General features: G+C 43.0%; 2 protein-coding genes across 3 annotated transcripts in view; both read right to left on the bottom strand.

The window, feature by feature from the left end:
• Positions 1-1,614: 1,614 nt before the first annotated feature.
• On the bottom strand, positions 1,615-4,506 carry mlnr (motilin receptor). The gene is made up of 2 exons (XM_071917520.2): positions 3,720-4,506; positions 1,615-1,922 (listed from the first exon to the last, which is right to left on the bottom strand). The coding sequence occupies exons 1-2, from the start codon at positions 4,504-4,506 to the stop codon at positions 1,615-1,617; spliced, it is 1,095 nt and encodes a 364-aa protein (XP_071773621.2).
• Positions 4,507-9,535: 5,029 nt separating this feature from the next.
• Positions 9,536-27,459, bottom strand: part of fndc3a (fibronectin type III domain containing 3A) — a 60,388-nt gene continuing 42,464 nt past the window's right edge. For both annotated transcript variants that reach the window (XM_071917496.2, XM_071917497.2), the window contains exons 11-26: positions 26,658-26,711; positions 26,409-26,533; positions 26,071-26,245; positions 25,177-25,263; positions 21,864-22,002; positions 21,396-21,464; positions 21,160-21,278; positions 19,913-20,018; positions 19,503-19,678; positions 19,237-19,350; positions 18,933-19,082; positions 17,792-18,138; positions 15,075-15,287; positions 14,586-14,752; positions 12,423-12,547; positions 9,536-10,234 (exon numbers count right to left, since the gene is read on the bottom strand). In XM_071917496.2, the coding sequence (XP_071773597.2) occupies positions 9,908-10,234; positions 12,423-12,547; positions 14,586-14,752; positions 15,075-15,287; positions 17,792-18,138; positions 18,933-19,082; positions 19,237-19,350; positions 19,503-19,678; positions 19,913-20,018; positions 21,160-21,278; positions 21,396-21,464; positions 21,864-22,002; positions 25,177-25,263; positions 26,071-26,245; positions 26,409-26,533; positions 26,658-26,711 (2,493 nt within the window). In that variant the 3' untranslated portion in view covers positions 9,536-9,907. The remainder of the gene's footprint in view (positions 10,235-12,422; positions 12,548-14,585; positions 14,753-15,074; positions 15,288-17,791; positions 18,139-18,932; positions 19,083-19,236; positions 19,351-19,502; positions 19,679-19,912; positions 20,019-21,159; positions 21,279-21,395; positions 21,465-21,863; positions 22,003-25,176; positions 25,264-26,070; positions 26,246-26,408; positions 26,534-26,657; positions 26,712-27,459) is intronic.

The raw sequence follows: 27,459 nt of genomic DNA, 5'->3' as shown, positions 1-27,459 counted from the left end.
TAAGATACCAGCAATAAACTCTGCCTCAGCTGACAACCTCAATATCTTCTTCTCCCCCTCTCTGAAACGCACTTAGAGCAGCCATTACTTTGAATATGGTGATGCGGGGACGTTACCTGCCAGTGTAAATCTAACTGAGGACCCAGGTAATATAATAGCGGTGTCAGATTACATCTGACGGCCGGCACGTACACGGCCCCCGAAAACCTCAGGGGCTCAGGTGGCCTCCGTATAACACCCACCCACACACACACACACACACACACACACACAGCACTTATCTCATTTTCATATTTATCTGCTCTTATCAGGTTTATGTTACCTGTACCGGAAAGATGACACACACACATAAACACACACACACACACACACACACACCGGAATATCCAATCTACACAACAAATGGCCCACAGCTAATAGGTTTTACTTGGTATATTTTCTTTCTTGATTTATGAGAACATCTAACAAACAGCATGATAACCATTGCTCACCATACATTACACTTCAAAACAAATGGAATCGTACAACAGAGTGTAGCTGAGACTACAATTAAGCGTTATAAATGAAGAGTCATTTCAAAGGTGGCACACATCATCTTTCATTAATGAAGAGGGGTTTCTCCTCAATCAGTGTGTGGATTAATGACGTCTGTGGAGTAGAACTGAAATGGTGTGTGTGTGTGTGTGTGTTGGATAAGCGTTGGAAAATACGTTTCAGTACACAAAGTACATGTAAATACTTTTGCATTAGGTTTAACAGTGCTGCAACCTCTACGAACCAGTAATCCCTTAAAATAACCTTACATTTACATTAATTCACCCCTTAATTCATGCAAAATCCCCTTAAAATTAGTTGAGGGAGTTATTAATGGTGGAGACCCCATCAAAACCCCCTTAATCACCCCTTAATTTTTGACTGCTTGCTTTCTAATTTAATGTAAAATTCAGGGAACTTTCCCATTAATAACTCATTAATAACCCTGTAAACGATGCACAAAAGGCATTCAAAAATCCCTTAACTTCTAGTGTCTCCGTGAACCAACCCATTACTAAATCCCTTAAAAACCCCTGATACTAACCTTACTTTTTAAAAAACTGTTATTATTAATGGATAATTAATGTTTATGTAATGAAGAAATTAAGGACATTTCAGGGATAAAATTAAGGGGTTTGGTTTCATAGCTGAAAAAGAAAATGTAAACGATTCTGAATATAAAATCTCTTCCTGGAACCATGGAAGGTTTGCCCATATTGTTCTAACCCTTAAGAATTAATGAGCATTTTTTTGCTTTTTACAAAATGTGACAAACTTTATCACGGGGGGGGGTCACAGATAATCCGCTGATGATGACCTATAAACAACGATGACACACACTTGAAAATCATCATCCAGTCTTTGTGAACAATAAAATAGTACAATAAAAGACATTACAGTATATTTGCATTGAATTGCAGTGGAGCTCTTAGCCCTGGTTTCCCCCTCAATAAAGATAATATAGAAAGACATTCCTCCTCTGCACATCTCTGCTGTCGGTGGCAACTTCTCTCCTTCTTCCTCATTAGCTGCCCCTCATGTCCTGATGTCATGACGACCTCTGACCCTGCAGGCCTCGCCTCAGACCCCGGTCAGGGTTTCGTTGAGGGCGGTGGTGTCGTCGATCACGGACAGCTGCGTCTGGCCGCGGTGCGTCTGTCTGGGCCGGTGGTGCAGCAGGAAGAGGCGTTTGGCCGCCGCCCTGTACTTGCGGGACATGAGGTTGTAGAGGACGGGGTTGATGGAGGCGCTGAGGTAGCAGAGCACCATGGACGCCACGTTGAAGTCCTGGCTCACCTTGGCCGTGTGGTAGTCGTCCACCTGGGCGAACAGGTTCCTGCCGATGTGGTAGGGCAGCCAGCAGATGACGAAGGCCAGCACCACCACCACTATAGGAAGACAGCAGGATGAGGAAACCAGTTTAAATTAAAGGGGCGTGAAGTAATCTATGACCTCAATCTCTATTGGCAACTAGCAGGACAACATCGACAGAATTGATCTCCTCCTATACAATTCCTTCCACCCCCAACCCCTCTCGTCCCCTTAAAGCTGAAATCTGTGATGCCCTCGATTTCCCCGCTTTGTCTCCCCCTCTGGTGGCGAAAAGTCGGTGTTTGCCGTCAGCTCACCAGTGTTTGTCCAAAGTGAGTTTTGAAAACCAGAAATCTCAGCGTCTGGTGAAGTAACCGCTGAGTCACTGGTATTGATCAACAAGCCTGTCCACCCCCGCAGATTACGGTCATCGTGTGCTATGGGGCAATAAAAATCTGACTAACTGCCCCTTTAAAGGATGAGAAAACCCAATTTAATAAATAACAAAAAAAATGCATATGGCCTACATGATTAGTATAAGTGAATCGGCTCCATTAACAATAAATGGAAGACTGACATTGTGGATTCACAGAGCGAGCAGACACCACAGTCACCCCCGGAATCAATTGATATTTTCTAGCCCTAAGGGAATGATGATTATTGACTGCTGAGATGTGTGACACCAGCAGATTAAACAGCAGCCCAGGACTGTGGGAGCATGTAAATTTCCATTAAGTTTGATTTATGGAGGCTTCTGATGACAATTCAATTTGGGATTCAACAAATGTGAATACAAAAGGGCAACAAGCCTGACGACATGAGCTCTGTGCAGTGTGTGCTCAGCTAATGACCAGCATTAATATCATAATGGATACATCGTGATTAAATATTTGAGTAATACAGATTGGCCCTGGTCACGGTCTTCTACTGTAAAACAGGGTTTCCTGCACAATATGCCAGAGCTGCAAATTAAGCCAATCAGTATGTGCTGTAGAAGGACGTCATTAGCATAGAGACAAAACAGAATAATTAGCCGGCTGATATCACAACAACATGGACGGCAACAGCTTTTTTTTTATTATTTCAAACTGCTGCAGGATAAAAACATCACAGAAGCCTGTAAAAGCACATAAAGTGGGACAGAATTAATATTTTGGATCTCGTTTTAAATGGAGTACAAATCAGTCTAATGAATAGCTTATGTTAAAACTATGAATTTGCATTTGTAAACACACAACTCTCTGCCAAAGCTAGAAACCAGAAATGTTAGATTCTGATCTGTCAGCCTGGCTTTGCTCCATTTGCAGCAAAAGAAAGACGGACTGTGGACCGATGGATTGTTTGTTTAAGCTTTTAACAAACAAAGTTTTTTTTTGGTTTTGTTTTAAATGATGCTGTCAGCCCTGAATCTGAATCGTTCTCTTTCGTTTCCAGTCATAAGAATCACAAAGGGATTTTAAGAAGCAGAATCATGCAGTTATTTAGGAGGAATAACATAAAACATCTGTATTTGTGTGAATAATTAGTGATCATCAATATGTTTGACTGACTATATGCATGTTTAGTTTGGCAGACTCAAATCTAAAACTTAGAAAATAACAGTAATTGGGCCAACTGACATTTATTTTGTTTTATTTAACCTTTTTCTAACCAGGTGAAATCCCATTTATAACACAAACTAAACTACCTAATGTAAATGAAGCCTGACATTCAGTGGTAGTGGTTTTCTTTATCTTTATCTTTGCATTTTTTTCTGTTTTTATCCATGATTTGCTATATTTTCTGCCTTAGATCAGCATTAAAAGGATGTGTGAATCTTTCAGTGAGTTTCCAATCCCATGCAGAGAGGGAAAACAAAAAAAAACCCCACTCACCCAGGATCTTGACGGTTTGCCTGTGAGCTCGTTCACGGGCCAGAGCGCAGGGGCCTTGCAGGTCGTTCCTGCTCTTCCACAGCTTGCACCCGATGGAGCCGTAGAGGAAGATGAGGCAGAACATGGGGCAGAAGAAGTAGGTGGTGGACACCCACAGCATGATGTGCAGCTGCCCGGAGCTGATGGCGTAGCTGGTGTGCTTGCACTGGCCCGTGTTGTAGTCCGGGTGCGTGTCGTTGTCGTACTCCACCCCGACCAGGAAAAGCGTGGGCGCCGCCGACACCAGGGCGAACACCCACAGCGCCAGGATGATGCACTGCACCCGCCGCCTGGTCACCACCACCTTGGCCCTGAGGGGGAAGCTGATGGCCAGGTAGCGCTCGATGCTCAGGGCCGTGATGTGCAGGATGGTGGCGTAGGTGCAGCCCTCGTTGATGTAGTGGTAGAAGCGGCACACCGCCTCGCCGAAGAGCCACGGCACGTACTTCCACAGCCGGTACAGGTCGAAGGGCAGGCAGAGGAAGATGACGAGGTCGGACATGGCCATGCTGGACAGGTACAGGTTGGTGGTGGTCTTCATGTCCTTGAAGTGCTGGATGATGAGGATGGTCATGGTGTTGCCCGTCACCCCGACGACGAAGATGAGGATGCAGATGATGGTGACGGGGATGAGGGTGGAGGCGGGGAACAGGGAGCCCTCGTAGTGGTGGTCGTCCACGCTGTACTGGTCCGCGGCCTCCGCTCCTCCGCCCGCGTGGGGCTCCACCTGAGCTCGGGTCCAGGGCATGGCGCTCCTCCGGGGGCCGGAGAGACGTGAGTCGACCTCAGGAGGGAGTCAAGTGCTGCGGAGGGGGAAAGTCAACCGCTGGCTTCAACTTGATAAAAGCTGAAATAATATCTTCAGTTCTTGTCGGGTGACCTCTGGAGCTGCAGCTGGAGCCTTCAGCTTTGTTCTGGTGTGTGTCTGTGGCTCTGTCTGTTGCTGTGTGTGTCGATGGAGAGCGGCAGCAGCAGCGGCAGCAGCAGCAGCAGCAGCAGAGTCAGACGGAGTGACAGAGCCGGTCCTTGGTGCCGAATACACAGTGGAGCTCTGGTGAGAGAGACGAAGAGAGAGCACCTCCTCCTCCCACAGCACCCTGAAGAGCCAGGGAGCCACAGGGACGCTGTCGGCTGTGTGTGTGTGTGTGTGTGTGTGTGTGTGTGTGTCTAAGTAATTTTATTTGCAATCAAATGATGATGGGATGGATGACGGTGAAAGCCATAAGACGGAGGGAACTGAACTGGAGGAAACCCCCACTGCCCGGTTTCTGGAAGGATACAATTGATCATGAATATGTGTCACTGTCTTCTGTTTCAGAACAGCATCTGCATAAAGATCACTATTACTTTATTAATTGAAGCATCAATCAATGGGATCCCAGCGTGTCTGGAAGTAGTCGCTGAAAAATGAGTTCTCCGTTTGCTTCATTGTGTCTCCTAACTACCAAACACCAACCCCCCATCCGTCTCTCACTCCTCACTCCCTCCAGCTCATCTCTTCCTGTTCTTCCTCCAGTCACCTACTAAGGTTGTTATAACAAACCTGACATCCGAACAGAGCAGTTAAAGGGGAAATCCACCCATTTTAAAGAATTCACATGTGTGATCCCTCTGCCTCAGGAAAGCTCAGTCAAAACTTGCGAACGTGCAGCACCTAAAGCGAGAAACTGGATGTGTGACATAAAATCTGGCACTGCTCCATAGACAATGAATGGGGCGCTGACTTTGTTGACCCATAAGATTTTTTTTTTTTTGTGTGAGTTCTTGCACCCAAATATAGTTTGAATTCTGGTTCATACCTGTTTGCAATGCTAGAATATGAACTCAATTTTGAATTATAGCTCCACCAAGTCAGCTAACTCTGATTTCTCTCTCTGATCTGTAGCTTTAGCAAAGAGTGATGCAAGTTCACAAACACTGACATTTAGGCTTTTAGCAGAAATAACATGTGAATTCTTAAAATGGGTGGCACTCCCCTTTAAGTGCATTGAGAATGACCATGAATATACATACAGGTGTATCTCCATTGTCAAGAAAAAGATAGTGATCTATACATTTTTCCTCGTTTTGTGTCCTTTTTTCACAGCTTCTTAAAGTACACTAACACTAAGCCTAGATAACCTGAAGGATGAACAGTGTAGTTTTTTTGTTTCTTAGTCAGCACATCCATTAGATCTAAAAGGACGTTTGTGATATGACTCACTCTGACATTAAGGTGTATTTGTGTGTTTACACGAAGCCGACCCGTGGCCGGATGCCTGAGTGGGACCTCGGCAGGGCGGCAGGAATGTCCCTCTGTTTGTTACTCTGTTTACTCTTGTCGAAGTGACACGACAGGGAAAGCTTGTTTTGCCCCTTTTTTTTTTTTTGAATCTCTCTCTCAACAAAACCCGATAATGTAAACAGAGCGGTGACCAGGGCGAGCGTGCCCACTCTCACCCCCATTAATCATGACTCTCCTGCTTCAACTGCTTAAACAGACTGAGCTGTGCTGCATCTCTCTCTCTCTCTCTCTCTCTCTCTCTCTCTCTCTCTCTCACACACACACACACACACACACACACGTAGGTGTAGCAGCAAAGTTGAATTGACCGGTCACAACAAAACAAAGACCAGAGAGAGCAGCAGTTTACTCTGTGGCCTGTTGTTCTTTTTTCATTTGACATTTTAATATTCCCATCCTTGATTATTGCTTATTTTGTTGGTTATCAGGTTGTTGGTTATATTTATTGTGTTGGTTTTGTCCTGTATGTGTTCTGGCTTGTGAAAAACTGTGAAAAAGCATTTCTTCTCTGAGGACGATAAACCATCTATGTATCTATCTATCATCTATCTATCTTTCTATCTTACACATGCTTTGGCAACAGTTTTGCTTGTTCTGCCATTTGAATTTGACTAAAAGAAAAAAGGAAGAGACGAGACAGAAAGAGAGAGAGACAGCGGGGAGAAAACAGGAGAAAAGAGGGGAGGAGACAAGAGGAGACATAAGTTTTTAGCTGATGCTCTTATCCAGAATAACTCACAATGAGTTTACATCGTCTTAACCAGAGACCCTTTTATACCATAAGTAGTTGTTAGTGAACACTATGCCACAGATTCTCTAACCGTTAGCCCATCAAGCCCTTTTCCATTTTGAAGACCTGGTATTTTAACCCTACTCTGGTAGAAAGCCACTGTGAGCTCAGTACCTCTCTCTCACCATGTGGCCAAAAAAGGAAAAGTAATATTACCATCTTCAGTAACATACTGTAGTTAAAATTTTAATAGCGTGTGTTTCTTTTACCTCTAAGCCAACATGGGAGGGAAATGAGAGCAGATGACAGGTTTTGCCCTCTTGTTTCTGGTCAGTCTAAACACACAAATACTCAAACTACTGTATAGGTTCCCAACTTAGGGTCTGATTTTTCTGTTAAAACTTTTATCATGTTTTCAAATCCTTCTGAATACATTCTAAATAAAGTATGGTCAACATAGATGTGGGTTCCTATATGTTTTCCCATTTTAAAATTCTGTATTTTTTTTCCAGGCCTCAGTTTCTGGTTGAATTTGAAGATTATTCTTCACAACATAAGATAACATGAGAAATGGTATCGGTTCTATGACTTTGGAGAATGTGTAGATATAATTGCATCAAGACTGAACAAAAAACCTTTCCAGACTTTTTATCCAAACTTGGAAAAGACCTGGAAATGATCAAATACATTTTTCAAATTTTCCCAGACCATTAAATAAAAGTAAATTTTACAGCACAGACTTCCTCAGCCAGATGTTGGAGAAGCTTCATCTCATGTTGATGAATTTCCCAAAAAACACAAACATAAGCCCAAACTTCAAACATGATTAAGAATTATAAATCTTTTATTGTGCATGGATCCTTTGTAGATATCATGGCTATACAGATACACTTTAGATACATATCTATGATTATACATTTTTCCCATAACGAACATTTTAAAGTGATATGTCTGGTAGTATGTATAGTATAACAAATTTTCATTTTGGAATGTACGGTGTATGAGGTAACTGCAAACATTAAAATTACATAAAAATGGTCTCCTTTTTTGTGCATATTTTATTTGTTTTTGTAGCGTTTTGTTAATCTCCTCAGCCAAAGGTAGTTACCCCGCGGTGAAGAGGTGTTAAAATGGCACACGTTGCAATCACTATCAAAAATAGGAATTTGAATTCTTTAAATGACAAAGAGAAGACATTTTTGCAGAATGTCCGAAAGACCAAATCATGTAATTATCCAAGACGTTTTGCAAGGTACCTGTATTTCATTTTACCGGTTGCAACAGCAGTTATCTGCCCATAACCAAACACAACACTAGACCCTACGGCCAGATCACTACTGAAACTCAGCGTTAGCAATCTGTTACGAATACTTAACACACAGAGAAAAGGCAAATTTAGATTCACAGGAAGTACATGATACAACACATTTTGTATCTGCCATTTGCTTTCCATGTTTCATGAGTACTCAGGATTTATTATTTTCTCTGGAGAGTATTAACTTATATTACTTCAATATTATAAAAAAATATACTTCACACATGTATGACCTGACAAAAGAAATCAAAATAAATCGGAAGTAATACACAGAACTACTTTCAATTTCTCTCACGATTATGTGTTTACTAACATCAAATAAATGTTGCTAAAAATGAAAGGAAATAAAACACATTTTAGTGTTTTCTAAAACTAAAAAAAACGAAACAAAAAACAAACAAAAAAATAAATCAAAAACTTAAGAGAAATGAAGAAAATGCTCCCGAGATTTTTTTCCTCTCTCCAATTAAGGCCTCTGAAACAACTGGTTCTCATTCCTTTTTTTTTTTTTTCTTCTTTCTCTGAGATAGATCAGCTGTTTCAGTGACACATCATGTGGTACTACAACTTTTAAAACACCCAAAACACAAGTAGGGCTTGCACAATCTCAAAATGTGTTCTATAAAATGCATCACAAGACCAAGACGCAGTCTGTCAAGGTTTTCTTTCACTAAGGTGCAAAATCAATTACTGGGAAAAAAACAAAAAACAAAAAAACAAAAACAAAACAACAAAACATACAGGTAAGCTTACATTTTTTGTGCTGAACAACAATATTTCGGAGTAAAGCAGCTGCATGATTGTAAAAACAAGCTACAGTATAACTATATGATAGTAAAAATAATTAGAATTCACTGTGTTAGTTTGGTTTTTGTTTGTTTTCTAACTTTATACTGAGCAATTTTTTTTCTTTTTTTCTTCAAACTTACAGGTCCTTGTGTCTTACTGTACAAAAATATACTAACATTTCTCCAGTCATTTTTGCATCCTTAAACATTCTGAACATCAAAAAGTTGGAAAGTGCTAAATGAATGCTCTATAATGCGAACAAGAATTTCATTTCCGTCATCTCCTCTCACTGCACCCCCCTTAAACTCCAGCAGGGGGTCGAGTCCCTTCGTCTGGCCCTGCAGCCCTCCCAGCCGTGTACCTCTGTGGCACAACTACACACAGTATGCATCTGGACACACACACACACACACACACACCCCGCTGTGCAAACACTGGCCCACCAGGTCCCAGAATCAAATAGCACATAGGCTAAGAACATACCTACATACTATTTTTTTTGGAACATCTATCAAAAAACAGTTTCATACTGGACACATAAATGGAAATATAAATAATGACTATTTTCTATACACATATATATATATATATACTGTAATCAACAAGTACATGAGTCAAAGTGCCCCCCTCCCTCCCTCCCTTACCCCTCCCACCCCCGAAATAAACCGTTTCCCTGCTCTTTCTGAGTTCCTTCTGCGCGGGACGCCAATCGTAACGGGACAGAAACCTTAATTGAACGACAGATTCCACAAGAGTGGGGAGGGGCGACAAAAGTAGAAGAGTCGGGAAAGTATCATCGGTGCAAAATGTTGTATTTCCTCATTTCCTTACTGCTGTTTAGGTTTCTCCTGCTCCCCTTCCCCCTCCCTCCATCCCTCCCCCCAGCACCCTGACACGGCTAATGCGATTACTCTCGTGACAACAGAAAACGACAAGTACAAAAAGAAGAAAACGAATGACGGAGGGGTGGAGGGGTAGGGGGGCGGGGGGGGAAATAAAGCTATAACCCTGCAGCTGGGCGCGAGAGGCGCTCATTTGATGACAAAGTACTGGATGACGAAAGCGATGAGGATGGCGATGACGGCGAAGACCATGAGGAGGAGGAACGCGCACTGCTCGTCCGTCAGGCTGCGTCGGGGCCGGCCGGACTCCGTCCCGGCGCGGGACCCCGAGCCGGCCGCGCCCCCGCCGCTCGCCGCCAGCTCGCTCCGCTGCGGGGAGAGGGTCACCGTGGGGCTGTAGGGCCCGCTCAGCTCCGGGGCGTCCTGGCACTGCCGGATGGCGCACACCCGGAAACGGTAGTCGCTGTTGGGCTGCAGGTTCTGGACGTGGTGCGATGTGGAGGAGCCTTTGTAGGCCTGAGAGCAGGAGGGGGGAAAACATGCAATGAAACGCTGTGAGTATAAGATGGGAAGAAAGTAAAAAATAATAATAACAATAATAATAACTTTGTACAGGACTTTTCTAAAAACAATGTTTACAAAGTGCTTTACATACAATAAAACACAGGAGAGACAGTGATGTAAAAGTACCACAATTAAATAAAATAAAGACTAAAAAAGAATCAATAAAAAATAGGAATAAAAGGTAAATCAAGAGATACACAGACACAACTAGAAAACAGAGATAGAACTAAAAACAATAGAATTTTACATAAAAGTGTGCTGCCTAACCACATGAAGTATAAGGAGCAATTCACATAAAAGCCTGTCTGTAAACGTGTGTTTTTAGATTTAACAGATGAAACTGATTTAGCGAGCCTAACTTCCTCAGGCAGAACCAGAGAAGAAGAAAAGCTATGATATCTGACTGAGTGGCAACAGTTTGAAACGGCCGCTTGTTCTGCTGTTTTGTTGTGTTGTAATTTAGATTCTCCAATTCAGCTTCGTCTTTGTCTTGTCATGTTGATTTTTTTGGTTTGCTTCCTTCTGTTGTTTGCATTGAAGTGAGATATCTTAATATTTTTGTTTTTAGGAATGTGTTTCTCTTTTGTCTGTCTTTCTATTTCATCACTGTATTTATGGAAACTTAAATTTTGTGTTACCACTGAGCAAATGAACTCAACTGCTTTCATGAATCTTGTGGCTGTTAATAAACAAATGTTGGTGAAATTAAATTTGTTAGTTACAATGTCCTCGACCCTCAGTTCAGCTGATAAAATCCTCGCTATCCAAGTGTTTCAGAGAGCAGATGCTGGCGGAGGCAAACGTCTCATTTCAGGTTGTGTGTCCCTCTTTTAGCTTGGACCAGTTTCCAAATTTACAGCCTACTTTCTGTTTTGTTAGAGTTATTATTTAGTTTGTCCCCTTGGACAAATCTAGTGGGCAGCCATCTGTCTTCGCTGTTTGCCCAGCTGACACGCCCACGAGCGTTTAGAAAGCCTTGTGAACCTGTTCTGTTTGGTTGTTAGAATGACACTTTTTTTTTGTTCTCTCTACCGAGTGACCGAATGTTCGGTTTAAGTTGCGAGTAAAAATATATAAGTGAATCTAACAGCTTCCTGGATTTTCTAACTTGTGAATCGAAAAACGAGGGGAAAAAAAGCTGATGGGGAGGTAAAAAACAGGTTTTACTCTTTGCAAAGTATTGATTCTTGCCGCACACCAAGTCTCTAGAAAAGGTTCCTTTATTTTACACGAGATAAAATAGTTTAGGGGCGAACAACACCTTTCGCTTCCTGCTTCTTCAGGTTCGCTCTTCCGAACCAGAAGAGAAACCTGCTGTTCGCTCCTAAACTCTCCTAAGCAAGAATCAATCATTTGCAAGAGCGATCAACACTTTGAAGAGCGAACCTGAAGAAGCAAGAATCAATACTTTGCAATAGTGGTTTGTCCTGCACTTGCCAACACCCTAAAAACACTATTTTCAGTAGTGCATCTAGGTTTTACTCTTTACTGAGTTTTTCCTACTAGCAAAAAGCTTCTATTTTTACATAATGACAGCCAAACTGCACCAAGTCTGGTCTGGTAAGCAAACCGTCTCACTCGAACTCATTCCAGGTAATCTACTCATCAAATGCAGAATTCCCCATTGGAAAACACGGAGCTTTAAAGTCCAGGTGCTGCGACGGGAAATAAGGAGGGAACCGAGCTTCATGCAGAATGGCAGCCACATATTTCAAGTCCCTTATTCAATTGGGATGTCTGATGTGGTGAGATTAGCATAAGCCTGCAGCGGCCATTACTCTGCGTTAACACTGCTGGAGGCTAGCGAGAGGGATGGATGCGCTGGCAGCGGCGAGACACCTGGGATACCTCATGGATCAATGACCTTTGCATAATGGGCAATTTAAAGCCAGCGGTGACTAATACAGAATGCTGTGATGCTACGGTGAAAACATCAAGCCCCTGCATCCATCTGTATCCTGATCTCCATTAAAAAAAAAAAAAAAAAAAAGGCCACTGTGATGAATAGCAGGTCAGTCGCAGGCAAAGAGGGAAGGTGAGCTATGAAACGTTCACAGACATAAATCTCTCAATGGAGCGGCGAAAGGGGACGGAGATTACGACGGGAAGCGCAGAGCCGTTAACGGAGCAAAGTCGCTACCTGTTTGAAGTCAGAGTTTCCCATCATGCACTGCAGGGTGTAGATGATCGGGTCCCCCTTCATGGGCGGCAGAGCCTCCCACGTGACTTCGCAGGAGTTGTCTTCGAGACGCTCCACTTTAGGGGCTGCAGAGGGGGAGGAGTCAGAGGGAGAGAGTGCAGATGTAGTGAATGATACACTAAAGATGGGTGATATCTGTAATGATTGAATATATGTCATCGGATATCAAATAAAAAAAAACAACTGATCAACCTAATTGATAAGCCAAGGGTTCGTTTTTAACAATGAGGAATGGTGATGTGAATGTGAGTTACTTTCTCTGGGATTACAGTTACATTTACTCCATATATCATATTAACATCTGAAAATGGAGATAATAACACAGCAATCGAAGCAAAAAATATCCCTTATTAGACATCAATGAATATCGTTCAGGAGTTTGAGAAGGTGTGAGTGGTCGATCAGCATTTATATTAGATTAGATTACACTTTATTGATCCCCTGGGGGAAATTTAGGTGCCACAGCAGCAGTTGGCAGAACAATGCCAAGGAAGTCAAGTACAGGAAGGTAATAATAAAAAAAAGAGGTAATACAATAAGATAAATGTAATGTACATAATATAAAACTATAAGAAATAAATTAAATACAAATCATAAATGCAGATTTGGATAAGTACAAGGATATAGAGGTATGTAATATCCACGTGCAACATAGTCAAGAGTTTAAGTTATTAGTGCCAGTTAGGAGGGGGGGTCTAATGGGCTAGGGTCCATACATATATACATAACTGTATAATATAATATAATATAATATAATATATAATTGACCTGTTGATTCCCCTAACCTCATCACCATTTACTGGAATGACCTATAGTAACCCCAAACACAAGAAAACAATGAAGTTCATTTGTTTGTGGCGTACATGCAGAAGGTTTCTGTCTGGTTCAAGTTGTGTGAAAGAGCCATTTTTGGTGTTTTAACTGCAGTCAGCCATGGGTAGAGAGTAAATACACATTACCAAACTGAATTTTCTAAATTAGAATCAGAAATGTTCAGTAATCTATTGGTTTCAACTATCAGTACTCGGTAGCTGACTATTTTTCATTGAGAGGTAATCGGTAATCAACTAGGAGTATTTTTCAACCAATTTGCTATAATCACATTGTGATTTGAAGTTATTATGTATGATACTCAATTATACTGCACCAAGCACAGGCAACAAAATACCCTGCACACCGTTATCTTCCAGTGTTAATTTGAATTAATTAATTAGGGAATTTAAAACTTAACCCTTTTAGTATCCAGAATGACTTGAGTAGGAACGTATTAAGCATACACAGTTGATGCTTGTCTGTTGTCTTTTGAACTTTCCAAATTCAAACTAGGACTCAAATGTCCAAAATCATTTTCATGTGTGTAGTGCACTTCCTCTCTGAATCACAGAATTTCAGGGGATTTCTGGATGCGGGGGTTGCCACAAAAACAGTTTGCTTTAAAACAATAGAATTTGCTTTGATACAACAGTGCAGCCTGTGGATGAAGAGTGAATTCCCTACAAGTAAATGTGAGTCCCAACTATTTTTTTTCATTAGCAGAGTGGCATAATTATGAAACATGCTATCCTTTAAGTAGTTAGCTTTTTTTAAACAATAGAACAAAAAATAATAGAAGAAGTTGTTCTATTCAACTGGTAAAAGTGCCCTGGCAATCCTAAAAAAAGTTAACTGCATTAGCCTAACTAGGAGGATTTTTATCCCTTGTTGCAACAATATTCAGCTTCAAACTCGATGTGGAAACAGATGGCAAATAATCTGAATTCAAACAGTCGAGTCCAATCCGCTGACAAACTGACACACATGCCTTGTTCAAAAGAGCCGCTCCGCTGAGAACAAAACCCACATCCTCATTACTGACTTCAAGATGTGGGATCAGAAGAGGCTTCCCAGAGTTCGGTTTACTGAACTGACCCCGGCAGATGACGACAGCGGACCGGTGAATCTCTAGCTGACGGGCTTTAATCAAGCGAGAGTCAAACCCGGGTCGACTGAGGTTAAAAGCTGAGCACACTGGCTGTCTGGATGTCAGTAGCGAGTGTTTGTAAAGATACAGATAAGAGAGGGAGAGAGAGAGAGAGAGACTAAGAACAAGAGCTGCCACTATACCTTTCACGGGGGCTGGAGGAGAGCGTGGGGTGGTGAATGTGTAAACATTGGAGAAGGGCCCTTCGCCCGCCTCATTAAAGGCCTGGATGCGGAACGTGTAAGAGGTAGACTCATTAAGCCTCTGGACTTTGTGTGTGTGGCATGGTCCTTTATACAAGGATATAAATCTGCAATGACAAGAACAAGAGAGAGAGAGAGAGAGAGAAGGAGAAAGCGAGACAGGGAGAGAGAGAGGGGGAGAGGGTGAGCAAAAGGGTAAAGACGACAAAAAGCAAAAGGGATGAATAACTCTTCTGTCAGGGAATATGCAGTGGTATAAAGCAGATCATCAGCGCCTGTCTCCTTATAAGGCGCTCTGTCTGGCGCGTTACTTTCAATGAACCCTCCAATAGAATAATCTGAAGCTTTGGCTGAAGTACTAGTCGTCCCTCTGTCTGTTTATCTCCTGTCAGGTTGCTTCCCCTCGGGCCAGACTAATGGGCCGCTGACCTGCCGCTCTTGTCCTCCATCTGCAGCTGGTACTGGAGGGCGTCTGAGGTGGCGGCCTTGGCCGGGCCGTCGCCCCACTTGAGCCTGAGGGTCTGGTGGCTGAAGGCGGTGCACTCCAGGCGGGGCGGCTGCGGGGGCAGGGGCTTCGTCTTCAGCTTAAAGGTGTGACTAAAGGGGCCGGCGCCCAGGCTGTTCAGGGCCTGGATTCGGATCCTGAAACACAAGCAAGGAGAGGGAAACCGAGATCAGAGGGATGTAAAGAAGAGTTGATCTGAGCAGAAACACTACAGTGACTTAAAGGGGCAAGTACGATGCTGCCCCATATCAATATATCTGCAAAACGTTTGATAGGGTTGTAGATCAATACCAATGATACTCAATGATTGCTTCACCACATGTTGAGATTTCGGGTTTTCAAAACTCACTTTTGATTTGTTTACTTAATAGGGACAGTGCATATTAATGAACATTCAAAACCAAATGTAAATATGCCAGATTTAGCCACCAGGCTAATTTTCATCTGTGTCCTTTGGCAGGTTGATGTCACAGTTAAGATTTCCAGCCCTGACTCTATTTTTGAACAAAAACTCCCTGTCCGTTGGCATTTTTTCAACACACTTCCAATCTCACATTTTCCGTCCTCTCACTGATGGGACGGTGCTAGGGGCGAGCAGCCGGCATCACAAGACATTTCAGTTACAAATACTAAAAAGCCTTGATCTCAAGCCAAAAACACAAATGTCAAAGCAGTATTATTACTGCAGTATTTTGCATCATGATACATTCCGTCTTCACTAATATCTCATAGTCTAATCTATAGTCACATTAATTATTGCTGTGCAGTGTGGGGCAATGCAGCTCAGAGAGATATGAGGAGACTGCAGATCACACTTAACAAGGCAGCAAGAATGGTCTTAAGGTGTGGGTTTGAAAAAGGAGTGAGTGAACTACATATTACAATGGGATGGCCCACAGTAGTAGAGCATGTGAGACAACATTCTATAGTACTAATTTCAAAAATTCAAAAGTTTAAAAAGCCAGTTAGTATTAAGGACAAACTGCTATTAGTACGTGATAAACATCAAGTTAACATAAGAATAAGAGATAAAAATCATTATGTACTACCAAAAATAAAAACTGAAATGGGAAGACGGACTTTTATTTTCAGAACTGTTAAATTATGGAATTCATTACAATAACTCACTCAAGAACAGTACGGCGGTTGGATTGTTGATTGCAAGATTTCAAGATTTAAATGTAGTTATCATCACACTATTGTATTGCACTGTCAGTAGGTTTGTAGAGTGAACACATGTAGATTAATATGTGTATATATGTAGGTCCATACGGGATAAGTGTCAATGTATGTAGGTTATATGTGTCATGCATGTATGTATATGATATATGTGTGTCAACAATTATGTGTTGTATAATATGAATTATTGTATGCTTAAATGTTTTTAATGTGGACTCTTGGAAGATTAGCCAATAGGCTAAAAGAGATCCAAATAAAATCAAATCAATTCACTACACGTTTCTGTTGGATCTCTACTCTAATAAGCAAGCTTGCATATCCACTGTGAACAGTGACTATATTTTTGTCAATTACACGACATATAGAGCACGATAAAGGTCATAGATTGCATAATGCCCCTTTAGTTTTTGAATATGTTCATGACATACTCAGAGTGAACCTCGTATCTGTTGGGATGCTCAAAGAGCAATAATTAGGTTCTGAAAAAAACTCTAACTCATAAGTGAATTCAAATTACCTTGTTGTTTGTAGTGCAAGCAGCTGAGCACTTTCTTGTAAAGCTTCTGCTAGCACATTACAAATGAATTAACAAGTGAATAATAAGCGAATAAACCTGTATGCAGAGAGGGTTATTTGAATTAGACTAGAGCCAGCTGCAAATGTGCTGCTCTGTCTTCCAACTGACGTTACAGTTTATTACTCTGACTTTGGAGCTTATGTCAAAAGACAGACAACATTCAATGGAGTGAAAACCATTCCCCTCATATATTCTCACTTGACCATGTAACATCTGGCTAAAGTAACATTTTAAATTGTAAACCTGTCAAAGTTGGAGTGGTCAGAGTGGTGACCAAGTGTGGAGGGGAGAGAAGAAGAAGGGTCACTTACTTGCCCCTTGAGTTACACTGTCTGCTCCTCACATGTGAATGTATAAATGCTTCTGTTAATGTATGAACGCCTCAGACCCTAACCCATTTAATTAAATCTAAATCCAATTATAGATGATATTTCAAAAATAATCAGACTTTCAAAAAATATTAACCCATGAACTGTAGCCTATTCCATTTAAAGCTGCACTAAGCAAAATCTTTATAAAAATATACACCCGTTTTATCAGCCTAAATCACAAAGTAGGGCAATACAGAAGTGTCCCATCCACCCCTAACTGAGACACGGCAGATTTGCAGGAAGGGAAGAATTGAAACTCGCCAACGTTAGATCTTTAGCTCGTCCCTTTGGTATCCTTTGGCATTAAGTGATCACAGACTAGCCAGGTTGGTAAACATGAGTGTGCTGTGTGCAGTTTATCGACGTCACGTTACATGATTTCTGGGTACTTAAGTTGAAGGTTTTCACACCGCTCTTGCTGCTTTTTTCAAGCAGCTAATGTGCTAAGATGCCTAGTGCAGCTTTAATTCCACTTTTCGTGTCCCCTTGACTCTACTGTGAGGAAGGTACGTACCTGTAGCTGGTGTCAGGCTGCAGATGCTGGATGATGTATTTGGTGACGGGGCCGACGACGATGGGCTGGCGCTCTCCCAGGTCGATCAGGTAGGAAGTGATCTCAGAGCCGTGGTCACATGGGGGTTCCCAGGAAAGACCCAGGCAGGTGGATGGAGAGTAGAGCGGCGGCGGCGGGGAACCGTTGTCGTCCTCTTCCTCGTCTTCCTCCGCGTCCACTGAAGCCTCGTACCCGTGCAGGTCGGACTCCTTCAGCGCGTGGACGCTGCTGACGGCCGCAGGCACGGAGCAGGGCGTCTGGCACAGCACTGCCTCGCTGAAGGGCCCCACGCCGGCCACGTTCACAGCCTGCACAACAGCACGAGAAGAGAGTGTATGTAAACAATTCACTTTGACCAAGATGGACATTCACATGTGTAATGACCACGTTTGACCACAAGGTGGAGTTCTAATGTAAAAATACCCAGTTTGCCTTTCACCGAATCCTAACAGGATTGTCGGGATGATCGGGTTTTCACTTGCTGGCTAAGCTATAAAGTCAGAAATCACTACATATTTGGAAATCTCGGACCACAAAACAGAAATCACAAATATCTCTTGTTTAAGATTTGAGTGAAGCATAAGGTCTCCAGTGAGGTTAAGGCTAAATTTAAGGTTGGGGTTAGGTTTCTAATCCACTGTTATGGTGAAATTTATGAGTCCCAGCTTTGCAGCTTGATCAGAGAGCAACAGCCCACATAGTTTACAGCAGAGCTTCTCAAACATTTTCATGTCAAGGATCCCCAAGGACCAGATTCAGTCCCAGGGAGCCACATGGGAAGATTTTTGTTGTTGTTGGTTTAGGATTGAATTATAGAACTGTCTAACACTGAATGTAGAGTGAAACCTATGATTAGAATAGTAATACTTAGGCATCCTCTAATTGGTATAATTTGTAGTGAATTAAATTACAGTGCAATTAATCTATTCTACCCTCTGGAACCTCCTCTAGCCACCTTGGGGGACCCCATTTTGAGAATCACTGGCTTACAGGACTGGAAAACAATTATGGACACAAAGGAGGCCGAATATTCCCAATTAAATTACTTAACACAGGGCATGGGGACATTATAAAGGTGAGGTGGCGTGTATGTAATGCTCACCTGCACCCGGGAGAAGTAGTTAGTTGCAGGGAGCAGCCCCTTCATCTCATGGCTGAGTCCCGGTCCGCTGTAACACATCTGCATGCTGCCCTCAGCTGCTCCCCACTCCAGACGAAACTCTGACACGGGAGCTCCGTTGCAGGGCGGGGCCTAGACACACACACACACCAAGGAAAAAAGCCTATCAGCACTTCAACATATAGTTGAGCAAAATTTTCCATCATATTCTCAGGGTGATGCACGTGATATTCATAATCTGCGTGCATCAGTGAGGGAGGTGAAGTGGAGCAGGGGCGGGTCTTACCTCCCAGCTCACCACGACACAGCTGGGGGATTTGCATGTGGTGTTGGGAGACTTGCAGGGCTCCGGGGCCCCGGGGCCGGTGGTCACCTCGCACCGCTCCGAGAGAGGCCCGAACTATCAGCACAAAAAGCACAAACGTAATGTGAAACAGAAAAATGTAATATTGCATTTTGTTACACTGGGTGAGGGAGGGATTAAAGCACACAGCTGAAAAATCAATCCTTTTTCGACGTTACCGACACGTCAGTTCTGATAGCCTTTCTCACCCCGGCCTTGTTCGCTGCCTTGAGCCGGAAGCTGTAGGTTTTGCCAGGCAGTAAGCTTCCCACGGTGCAGTCCAGCTCCGGGCCTTGGTAAACCTCTCTGCTCTCCTCAGACTGCGGCCCACTCACTTCTACACCGTAGCAGGACACCAGGCTGCCTCCGTCTACCTGAGGGGGACCTGGGAAATTTGCAACAGGCAACGGTCATAACTCAATACACTTTAAATAGGGCATTTCTCGGGAAAAAAAATTAAATTTGATAAAGATAAAGACACAAACATCGAAGTAATACAAAACGCGATGCACACACAAGCTCAGTGCCTCGAGGTATGGGTTCGCAACACAAATAAAAATGCATCGACAGAAGCTAGAATGCAACCCACACAGATTTGAGTTGGAGAGGAATGACTCACCCCAGCGCAGTTGCACCTCCCTGGCTTTGGGCTTGCCCACCAGCCGAGGGGGCTGGCAGGGCCCCGGGGGCACCGCGGGAGTCTGGACCTGCAGGGTCTCCGACAGCTTGCAAGGGGAGACAACACACCAATTAAGACAGAGAGAAAATAACAAATCGACAATCTTACTCCCTCTCTCTCTCTCCCTCCCTCTCACACACACACACACACAAAATGGGTACGGATCGTCATTTTCACCACCTTATCACAACGATTCAGGCTACAACAACAACAATTTGCCAGGGGAAACAAATGTGAATGCAACGAAGACCGCTATTCAGAGAAATATGCTCTATTCCGAATAAATCCATGGATAAAGTAAGACAGATTGTCTGGCAAAAAAATCTGTCTTTTTCAGACGCTCAACTTCTGTGACAAAAGGCAAACATGTGAGTGTTATGTCACGTTGTGCTGCACCAAAAAGACAGGAGCTTGCCACCATGAGTCATGTTTCTTTACAAGCCCCATCATGAATAAATGCATGCGCTAACAGCTGATGAAGAAATTAATGAAGAGCGTCTGTGAACTGAACTAATTAAGAAAAACATCCTCTGACACATGCAGGGAGGGTTAATCGATTAGAGGCCTTTGTCTTGTACTTACACACCAGGAAGCGTAGACTAATCCCCCCAACATAGGAGACTAGCTGAATGACAATTTCTTATTAAAACTCCCCATAAATAGAGTGCATATCTAGAATTATTCATGTCAAATTTATCAGATCAACCATGGGAACCGATAAGGTTTGTGGCCGGCTGCCAGAACATGTGTACCAGAGAAAACACTTACAGTGAACATAGCTGCAATACCGAGAAATGTGACAAAATGAAAGAGCAAACAGAAAAACAGCGCACAATTATCAGGCTTTATAGCTATATTGCTGTGTGGACTCACTGCACTTGCCGACATGTGAATTACGAGTGTGTGTGCCTATGTTGGGACTGATTCTTACAAACTGTAAGCATAGTCTGGTTTGCAATTTTAAATCAAGTTACATTTTCTTATCAGTATTTCACTTATTCAAGTACGATCTTGGCACTCGTGCATGTACATTCATGAGACTAAAAACAGGTGCCAGTTTATGTTTCCTTTCCACCTGTAATCAAATAAAACCGTAACTGATCAACAAACTCTTTGAATTCCTGCGGTGGTACACAGGACTCGTGCGTGAGTGTGTGTGTGTCCGCGTGCGTTGCTGAATGACTCACCGGGCTCTGCCCCCCCTCGCTCATGCAGTAAACTCGGGTCTGGTAGGAGCAGCCAGGCTTCAAGCCTTCACACACATGCTCCATGGCTGGCCCCGAGTACACCAGCTCCCACGACAAGCCTAAGCACAAAAAAAAGAAAAATACTGTCACTGTTTCCAATCTCTAAAAGATCAATTTCCCCAAAGGAATTCAATTCATAGTGCGCAACATTTTCTTTATCACCACTTGTAACGTACCGCTTAGGCCCTCAGATAGCTCCACAACGTACTTAGTGACTTCTGCCCCGCCGTTATCTTTCGGAGGTTCTGAAAAGCAAAAAAAAAAGAACAAAAACATCATTATCAAACGGCACTGTTTGGTAAGTGCTTCAGCTAGATGATAGCATTGAAAAATGTTTGTAGAGAAATGGCTCGTGACTCTCGTTGAACACTTGACAACTATCGACGCTATTGACAACGTTTCGATCCCCAATTGGATCTTTGTCAGGTGATCAGATGGGGATCGAAACCAACCTTGTCAATTTAACGAACTAAAATTGTTGCGAGCATTCAACAAGAGTCGCAAGCCATTTCTCTACAAATTAGATGCCTGTGGTGTACACAGTTTGGCTCAGCACCAAAGAAATGGGATGTGCGTAAGGACTATTAGAAACTAGGCTTGAAAATTTTCAATTAGAGAAATGGAGATCAGCGGCAAGAGCTCACCCCAGGCCATCTTGAAGCTGTTGGGCAGGACTCTTCCCCTGATGACGGGCCTGCAGGGGCTGCTGGGTCTGTCTGGGCTGGTGGTGAACTCCGCCACCTGGCTGGGGTTACTCTTCCCCTCTGTGTTGTACGCCGCCACCTGCAGGGAGGGCAGGCACACTGGCAGTCAGGAGTCACATTTTTCTTGTCAGAATATTGCCTACTGTTTGCCTAGATAGTCAGTGGGGGCATGTGCATAAAGGTCATCATATTTCCTGATAACAAGCGCTGACTAGACACTGCGAGAAGGGTAATGAAGGGATCTGAGAGACGGAGGGAGTGGAGCGCTCTCAGCCGGAAACTGTAATGGCCCCAGACAAATTCACATTATCAAATAGATTCAGCTCCTTAAATCCACCCATAGGTTTTGACGCAACGCTATTTAGGCACTACAAACAAAAACAATAAAAAAAAAAAAAAAAAAAGAGGAGGCAATGAGGGGAAAGTGCTTTCGTGGCATTTGCATTTCATTGTGGCACATCTGCTACGATATGCAAATCTCCCTGTGAGCCTGCTGAGAGCTCATCCTCATACTGTACCAAGACAAACCTGCGCAGCACCCAGCCTCCCCTCACACTGCGCAGCTGGATAATTGGAAATGAGGGAGTGAGTCTCAGGAGTGACTAATGAACATTTCTATCATTTCGGCATATGGAGGAGGCTTTGATAGGAGCTTAATGGTGTTTTGTTGGAGTAATACAATACCATTTGCCATCTCTGAAGACAAAACGTTGACTGTCATGTTTAGGGTTCTGTTCTGATCTGGATTTTTGGGGTTTATTTTTTTATTTTATTTTTTTATTTTACGTGAACAGGATTTGTCTATTCACAACAAATGCATGCAGTAATGTGATTTCATTTTCTTTTAAACTGTGTGCAGCAACTTCTAAAATGCTGGTGTGGAGGTTCTGACTTGTGCTACATAGACAACTTTTGCACCCAGTTATACAGTTGATACAAGGCTATTTAGCAAAGCTGACTATAAGCGGGTTTGTTAAATAACATTGTTACACTTCTATAATGAAATCAAATAATTCGGCACTGTATTTGTTATTTTTCTCCTCCAACCATGTGCTCTGTGACAGATGAAAACTTCACACTTTCCTCTGCCCCACAGCTCTGTTACTCCTTTAAGGCCTATAATATAACCTTACTTTATTATGCAACAATAAGAGTCATTATTTTAACAGCAATGTGGAGAATTAAAAAATACAATGCCACATGCCAAAGTGTCATGAATTGACCCGTTTGATGACAGGCTTTAACGCTACAAGACAAAAGAGAAATCCTCAAATACGCTGTTTTCAGAATAATATGTATTGGGGGTGGAGGAGGGCCAAGGGCAAAATGCCACTTGATATTCAACAAAGTATAGGTCAAGAATAAATGAAAGCAGAGGCTCAGAATAGCCATCCAGAGACGACGAACTGAATGAATTCGTTTAATTTCTAGCCTACTGCAGAATGCAAAGCACAATCAATTCTTCTATTAGGTTTCATGAGGAAAAGACTGAAACCCCATTATAGCATCCTAGACTACCCTATAATAGATGAAACGGACATTGAAATAATTCGGCCTTAAGGCTATGAGATAACAAGCTTTAGCCTGCACAAAGATGCAGAAACCTCTCCCACATTTCTGGCCCAGAACTGAACATACTGAAAACAAGAATGACTTTTAAACAGCTGTCAGTCAATGATAACAATACCTTCTGGGTGATAACCACAGCTTTTCTGAGAAGTGAAAATGAATCACTGAACTTTGAAGTCTAGCTATCCATTCCACCGTTAGACTTAACATGAGACGTGCACTTGAACTCTTAATGTCACTAATGACACCAACAGAAATAATGCTTCCTTTCAGAGTTTCTTACAGAGTTTGGAAGCCTGTAACTGAGGTGAGCTGGTAAGGAAAGTGCAGAGGTGATCCTGTGTGTGAGGGAACCTGTTTTTTTTTTTCTTCTAAGGAAACTAATTTTCATTCATTGGCCAAAGTGACTGATGGAGTCGAATATTTACCAGCCAACTAGATTTTTAGAATTGAACAGAACCTCCAAATGATGCCCGGTTTCCTGCCAAAGTGGCTGGTGGCATCGATAAACTTGCCAGGGAAAATAATAACTTAATTGATAATAATTTACCAGCATTCCATTACCGATGTTTGTAACGCAACATATGTCCTTTGGTGGATGCTTTGGTGATGATTACAAGTATCATGAGTGCGTACATATTTAGCATGGGTGGCCCCAGTGGGAACTGAACCCCCAAACTCTGAGCTAAACCAACTGAGCTACAATGACAAGCAGAGAAAGAGACAGAGGGAGAGAGTGAGAGAGAAAATTTGAGTCGGCTCGGTCTGCTGCCTTGTTTCCAAGCTTCTAAAAATCTCTTTTCCTGATGCATCCTCACTTGCCTCATGAGGTTTGCTGTGTTTTTTTTATTATCTTCTTTCCCAATGACTAAGACATTGATTGCGCACATATTGCGTCTTGCATTTCTCCCTTTGTGACACTGTGAAACTGTCAAAGCAGTGACGATCATTTCCTAAAGGCACCTTTCTCACTGGATCGCCTTCTTTAAAAATCAGTGAATTAAGTGACCACTGATATGATAGATTTGAACAAAAAGTCAAGACGATTGTGACTGGGAACGTCACGTGTCCTTGCAATGCTAACTATCTGGCTATAGCAGGTGAAAGGTTTGGTCACCTGTGATGCGTGGGAGCCATTTAGCAGTCAAATGATGAGTCAGTCACAGACAGCGACTATTCAGAAGAGAGAATGTGAGAATGCAACAGGGAGAAAATAAGCGAGAGGGCGAGAGACAAAGAGAAAGAAAGAGAGCAACACAGAGAGAAAGACACTTGTCTATCCCTGAACACAATCATATAACTGCCAGCTTAAAAGCCATCATGGCTCGAACGCTCAGCTTGACTTGTTCCAGTCAGTCAGTGTGTGTTTGTGTGTGTGTGTTGGGGGAGAAGGCTGGGTTTCGACGGCAGTCATCATTTCCCACTGCACTGAATTAGCCCCTTATTGGGGCCCTGCATGTGATGAGCTGCGGAGTCGTCGTGCTTATGCTGTCAGTTGCCCACCGCCCTGCTGGCAGAATCCTGCAAACGGATGAGTCATAGGGCCGCTGTGAGCCTCAGCACCCTCCCTAACCGAAGCCTGTCCCCTCCACGCACACACACACACCCAACTGCAGCCTAAATTAAACCTGTGGATCACCGACTCAGCGTAGATTGCACACATCACAGGGCACATCACACTCACCCGAAACTTGTACTTAGTACTCCTGTGGAGGTTCCTGACGGTGCAGGAGAGGTCCTCGCCGTCGTAGCTTGGCTGGAAGCCATATCCCTGGGACAAAGACAAATGACAAAGGGAGAAGGAAAACAACCAGGTGAGCAATGGCTTATAAGACAGCTGTGGTAGCACACAAAACAAAGTGGGCTGAAGGAGAGAAACAACTACAGGGGACTGGGGACTTTTTTTTATTGTTTTTCTCTGGCAGGCACTATGTCTGTAAGAAGTCTGCTTGAGGCAGTGCAGGCAGGGGTGACAGTAGCAATATTTCCATCCAACTGTCAAGCAAATTTCAGGCAAACTGTTGAAATGTTGCACAAAAATAAAATGTGAGTTAAGTGCGTTCCCATCAGCTGGATTGAAGCAAATAATGGGGTGCCTGAATGTAGAAAGCAGCTACATGAGAATGCACATGTAACAGAAAAATGGAAAGAGTCTTCAAGAATTAATTAGTATTGTGCAACTTGCTGAACCATATTTCATGCTCTCCTAAGATAAAAACAGTGAAATGCACTTGGCAATATTGTACTGCAGCACTGCGACCACAATGATGGGGGCAACCACCTGTATGACATTTCTGCGAGGTCATGGTGGACAGTAAAAACAACCTTTGGCTACAAACATTACTGTCATTTATTTATGAGCTTCCATTGCAATTTATCGCAGAACTTCTTTATTGACAAAAGAAACGTATTCTGCCTCAAGCGAGCATTTGTTCACTTTTGGGTGAAATTTAGGAAATCGTTTTGAAATTTGCCGTTTTCCATTTAGCTTTTCTGATTTGATACATTGCAGTTCACATAAAAATGCTTGAGAAAAAGAGAAAGAGCTTGAGAATGAGTCTGTAAAGAGACTTCCTACCGAGCCTTCCTCCTCCATCTCCAGGATGTAGTAGATGTCGTCCTCCTTGGGAGAGCCGGTGGGCCTCTGCCACTGCAGACACAGCCAGGTCACCCCCGCCTTCACCAGCTCCGGAGGGAGGGGGGGCAACGGCACACTGCACGAGGTGAACAGGTCCACCACTTCGCTGAACTCGCTGCGGAGGGCAGGAAAAGACGAGAAGAGAGGAGAATGGGAGAAAATGGGAGACAGAAAGACAGAGAGAGAGCCACACACGCACACAGAGAGACAGAGTGAATGGCAGAAACCAGAAACACCAAGATGGATAACAGCGAGGGTGAGCAAGTGAAGACCCCTACCTTACACCCATGTCGTTTTTGGCTGCAAGGCGGAAGGAGTATCTTGAGGCTGGTGAAAGCTTGGTCACTCGATACTGCTTCTGAGGTCCATAGTAGCACTGCTCATACATCCCAGTGCCCTTCCCCTTCAGAGAACAAAGACTTTCAGTTTGAGGAACAGGTAACTTGATGTCTCTGCTGCAGACTAAGTAAATACATCAAAGTGTGGTGTGCTGTTCAACATGGCATTCAGAGTGAGTCTAAGAGTACCTCGTCCCATTGAAGAATGTAGTTTTGGATTTTGGAACCGTTGTCACATGGAGGCTGTGGATATAAATAGCGTGATTATTTTCAAAAATATCTCAACCAGATATATATGAAATACATAAAACCAGTGAAATCTGTTTTAAGAGATGAGATGTAGAGAACGTAAATGTTGAGGCAGGGTAATATACTTAAGAAAATTGTACCAAGAATTTAGAAGGCTTGAACTTTATGTTGCTCAGAAGTCATAAAAAAGCAAATATTCAGGTCTAGTAACAGCGAATCAGGTGCATCCAGGTGCGCACACTTTTTGTTGAACTTTTATTTATCCGGGGCAGGTTTGCTGAGCGTGCATGCTCTTTCTCAGCAGCACCTTGCTACACCCTCACACAGTGACGCTCACTCACACCTGGGAGCTGCTCTGTGCAACCGCAATCTTCTACTGCTGGCAAGTGAGCAACTTCGCTGGAGCCGCAGCAGGTTAAGTACCTTGCTGGAGGGCATCTCAGCAGCAGCTGTTGAGGGAGGGGAGATTACTTCTCATTCACTTCTCCTGATTTCCTCAGCCAGTTCAGGGACTTGAACTCACGACCTTCCGGTCACTAACCTGCTTCTCTTACCTTAAGGCTACGTAAGCCCACAAATAGTGGGCGTCGCAGGTAACACACACAAAACCTGGATCAAAGATGCTACGTGCTACCATTTCACTATATTCCAACATCAATACATCATTGTCAAATTAATTATAATACCTTGGTATAATTACACAAATTTCTAATTACACAAATGACACCATGGTGTCAAAATG

This window comes from Centroberyx gerrardi, chromosome 6, assembly GCF_048128805.1.
Source record: "Centroberyx gerrardi isolate f3 chromosome 6, fCenGer3.hap1.cur.20231027, whole genome shotgun sequence".
Lineage (NCBI taxonomy): Eukaryota > Metazoa > Chordata > Actinopteri > Beryciformes > Berycidae > Centroberyx > Centroberyx gerrardi.
The sequence above is the reverse complement of the archived record's forward strand: the minus strand, read 5'-3'. Positions and strand labels throughout refer to the sequence as shown.

Coding starts and splice junctions, on each gene's coding strand:
- mlnr (XM_071917520.2), bottom strand. CDS start 4,506: ATGCCCTGGACCCGAGCTCAGGTGGAGCCCCACGCGGGCGGAGGAGCG. Junction 1,923..3,719: donor GCAAACCGTCAAGATCCTGG/GTGAGTGGGGTT, acceptor GTCTTCCTATAG/TGGTGGTGGTGCTGGCCTTC.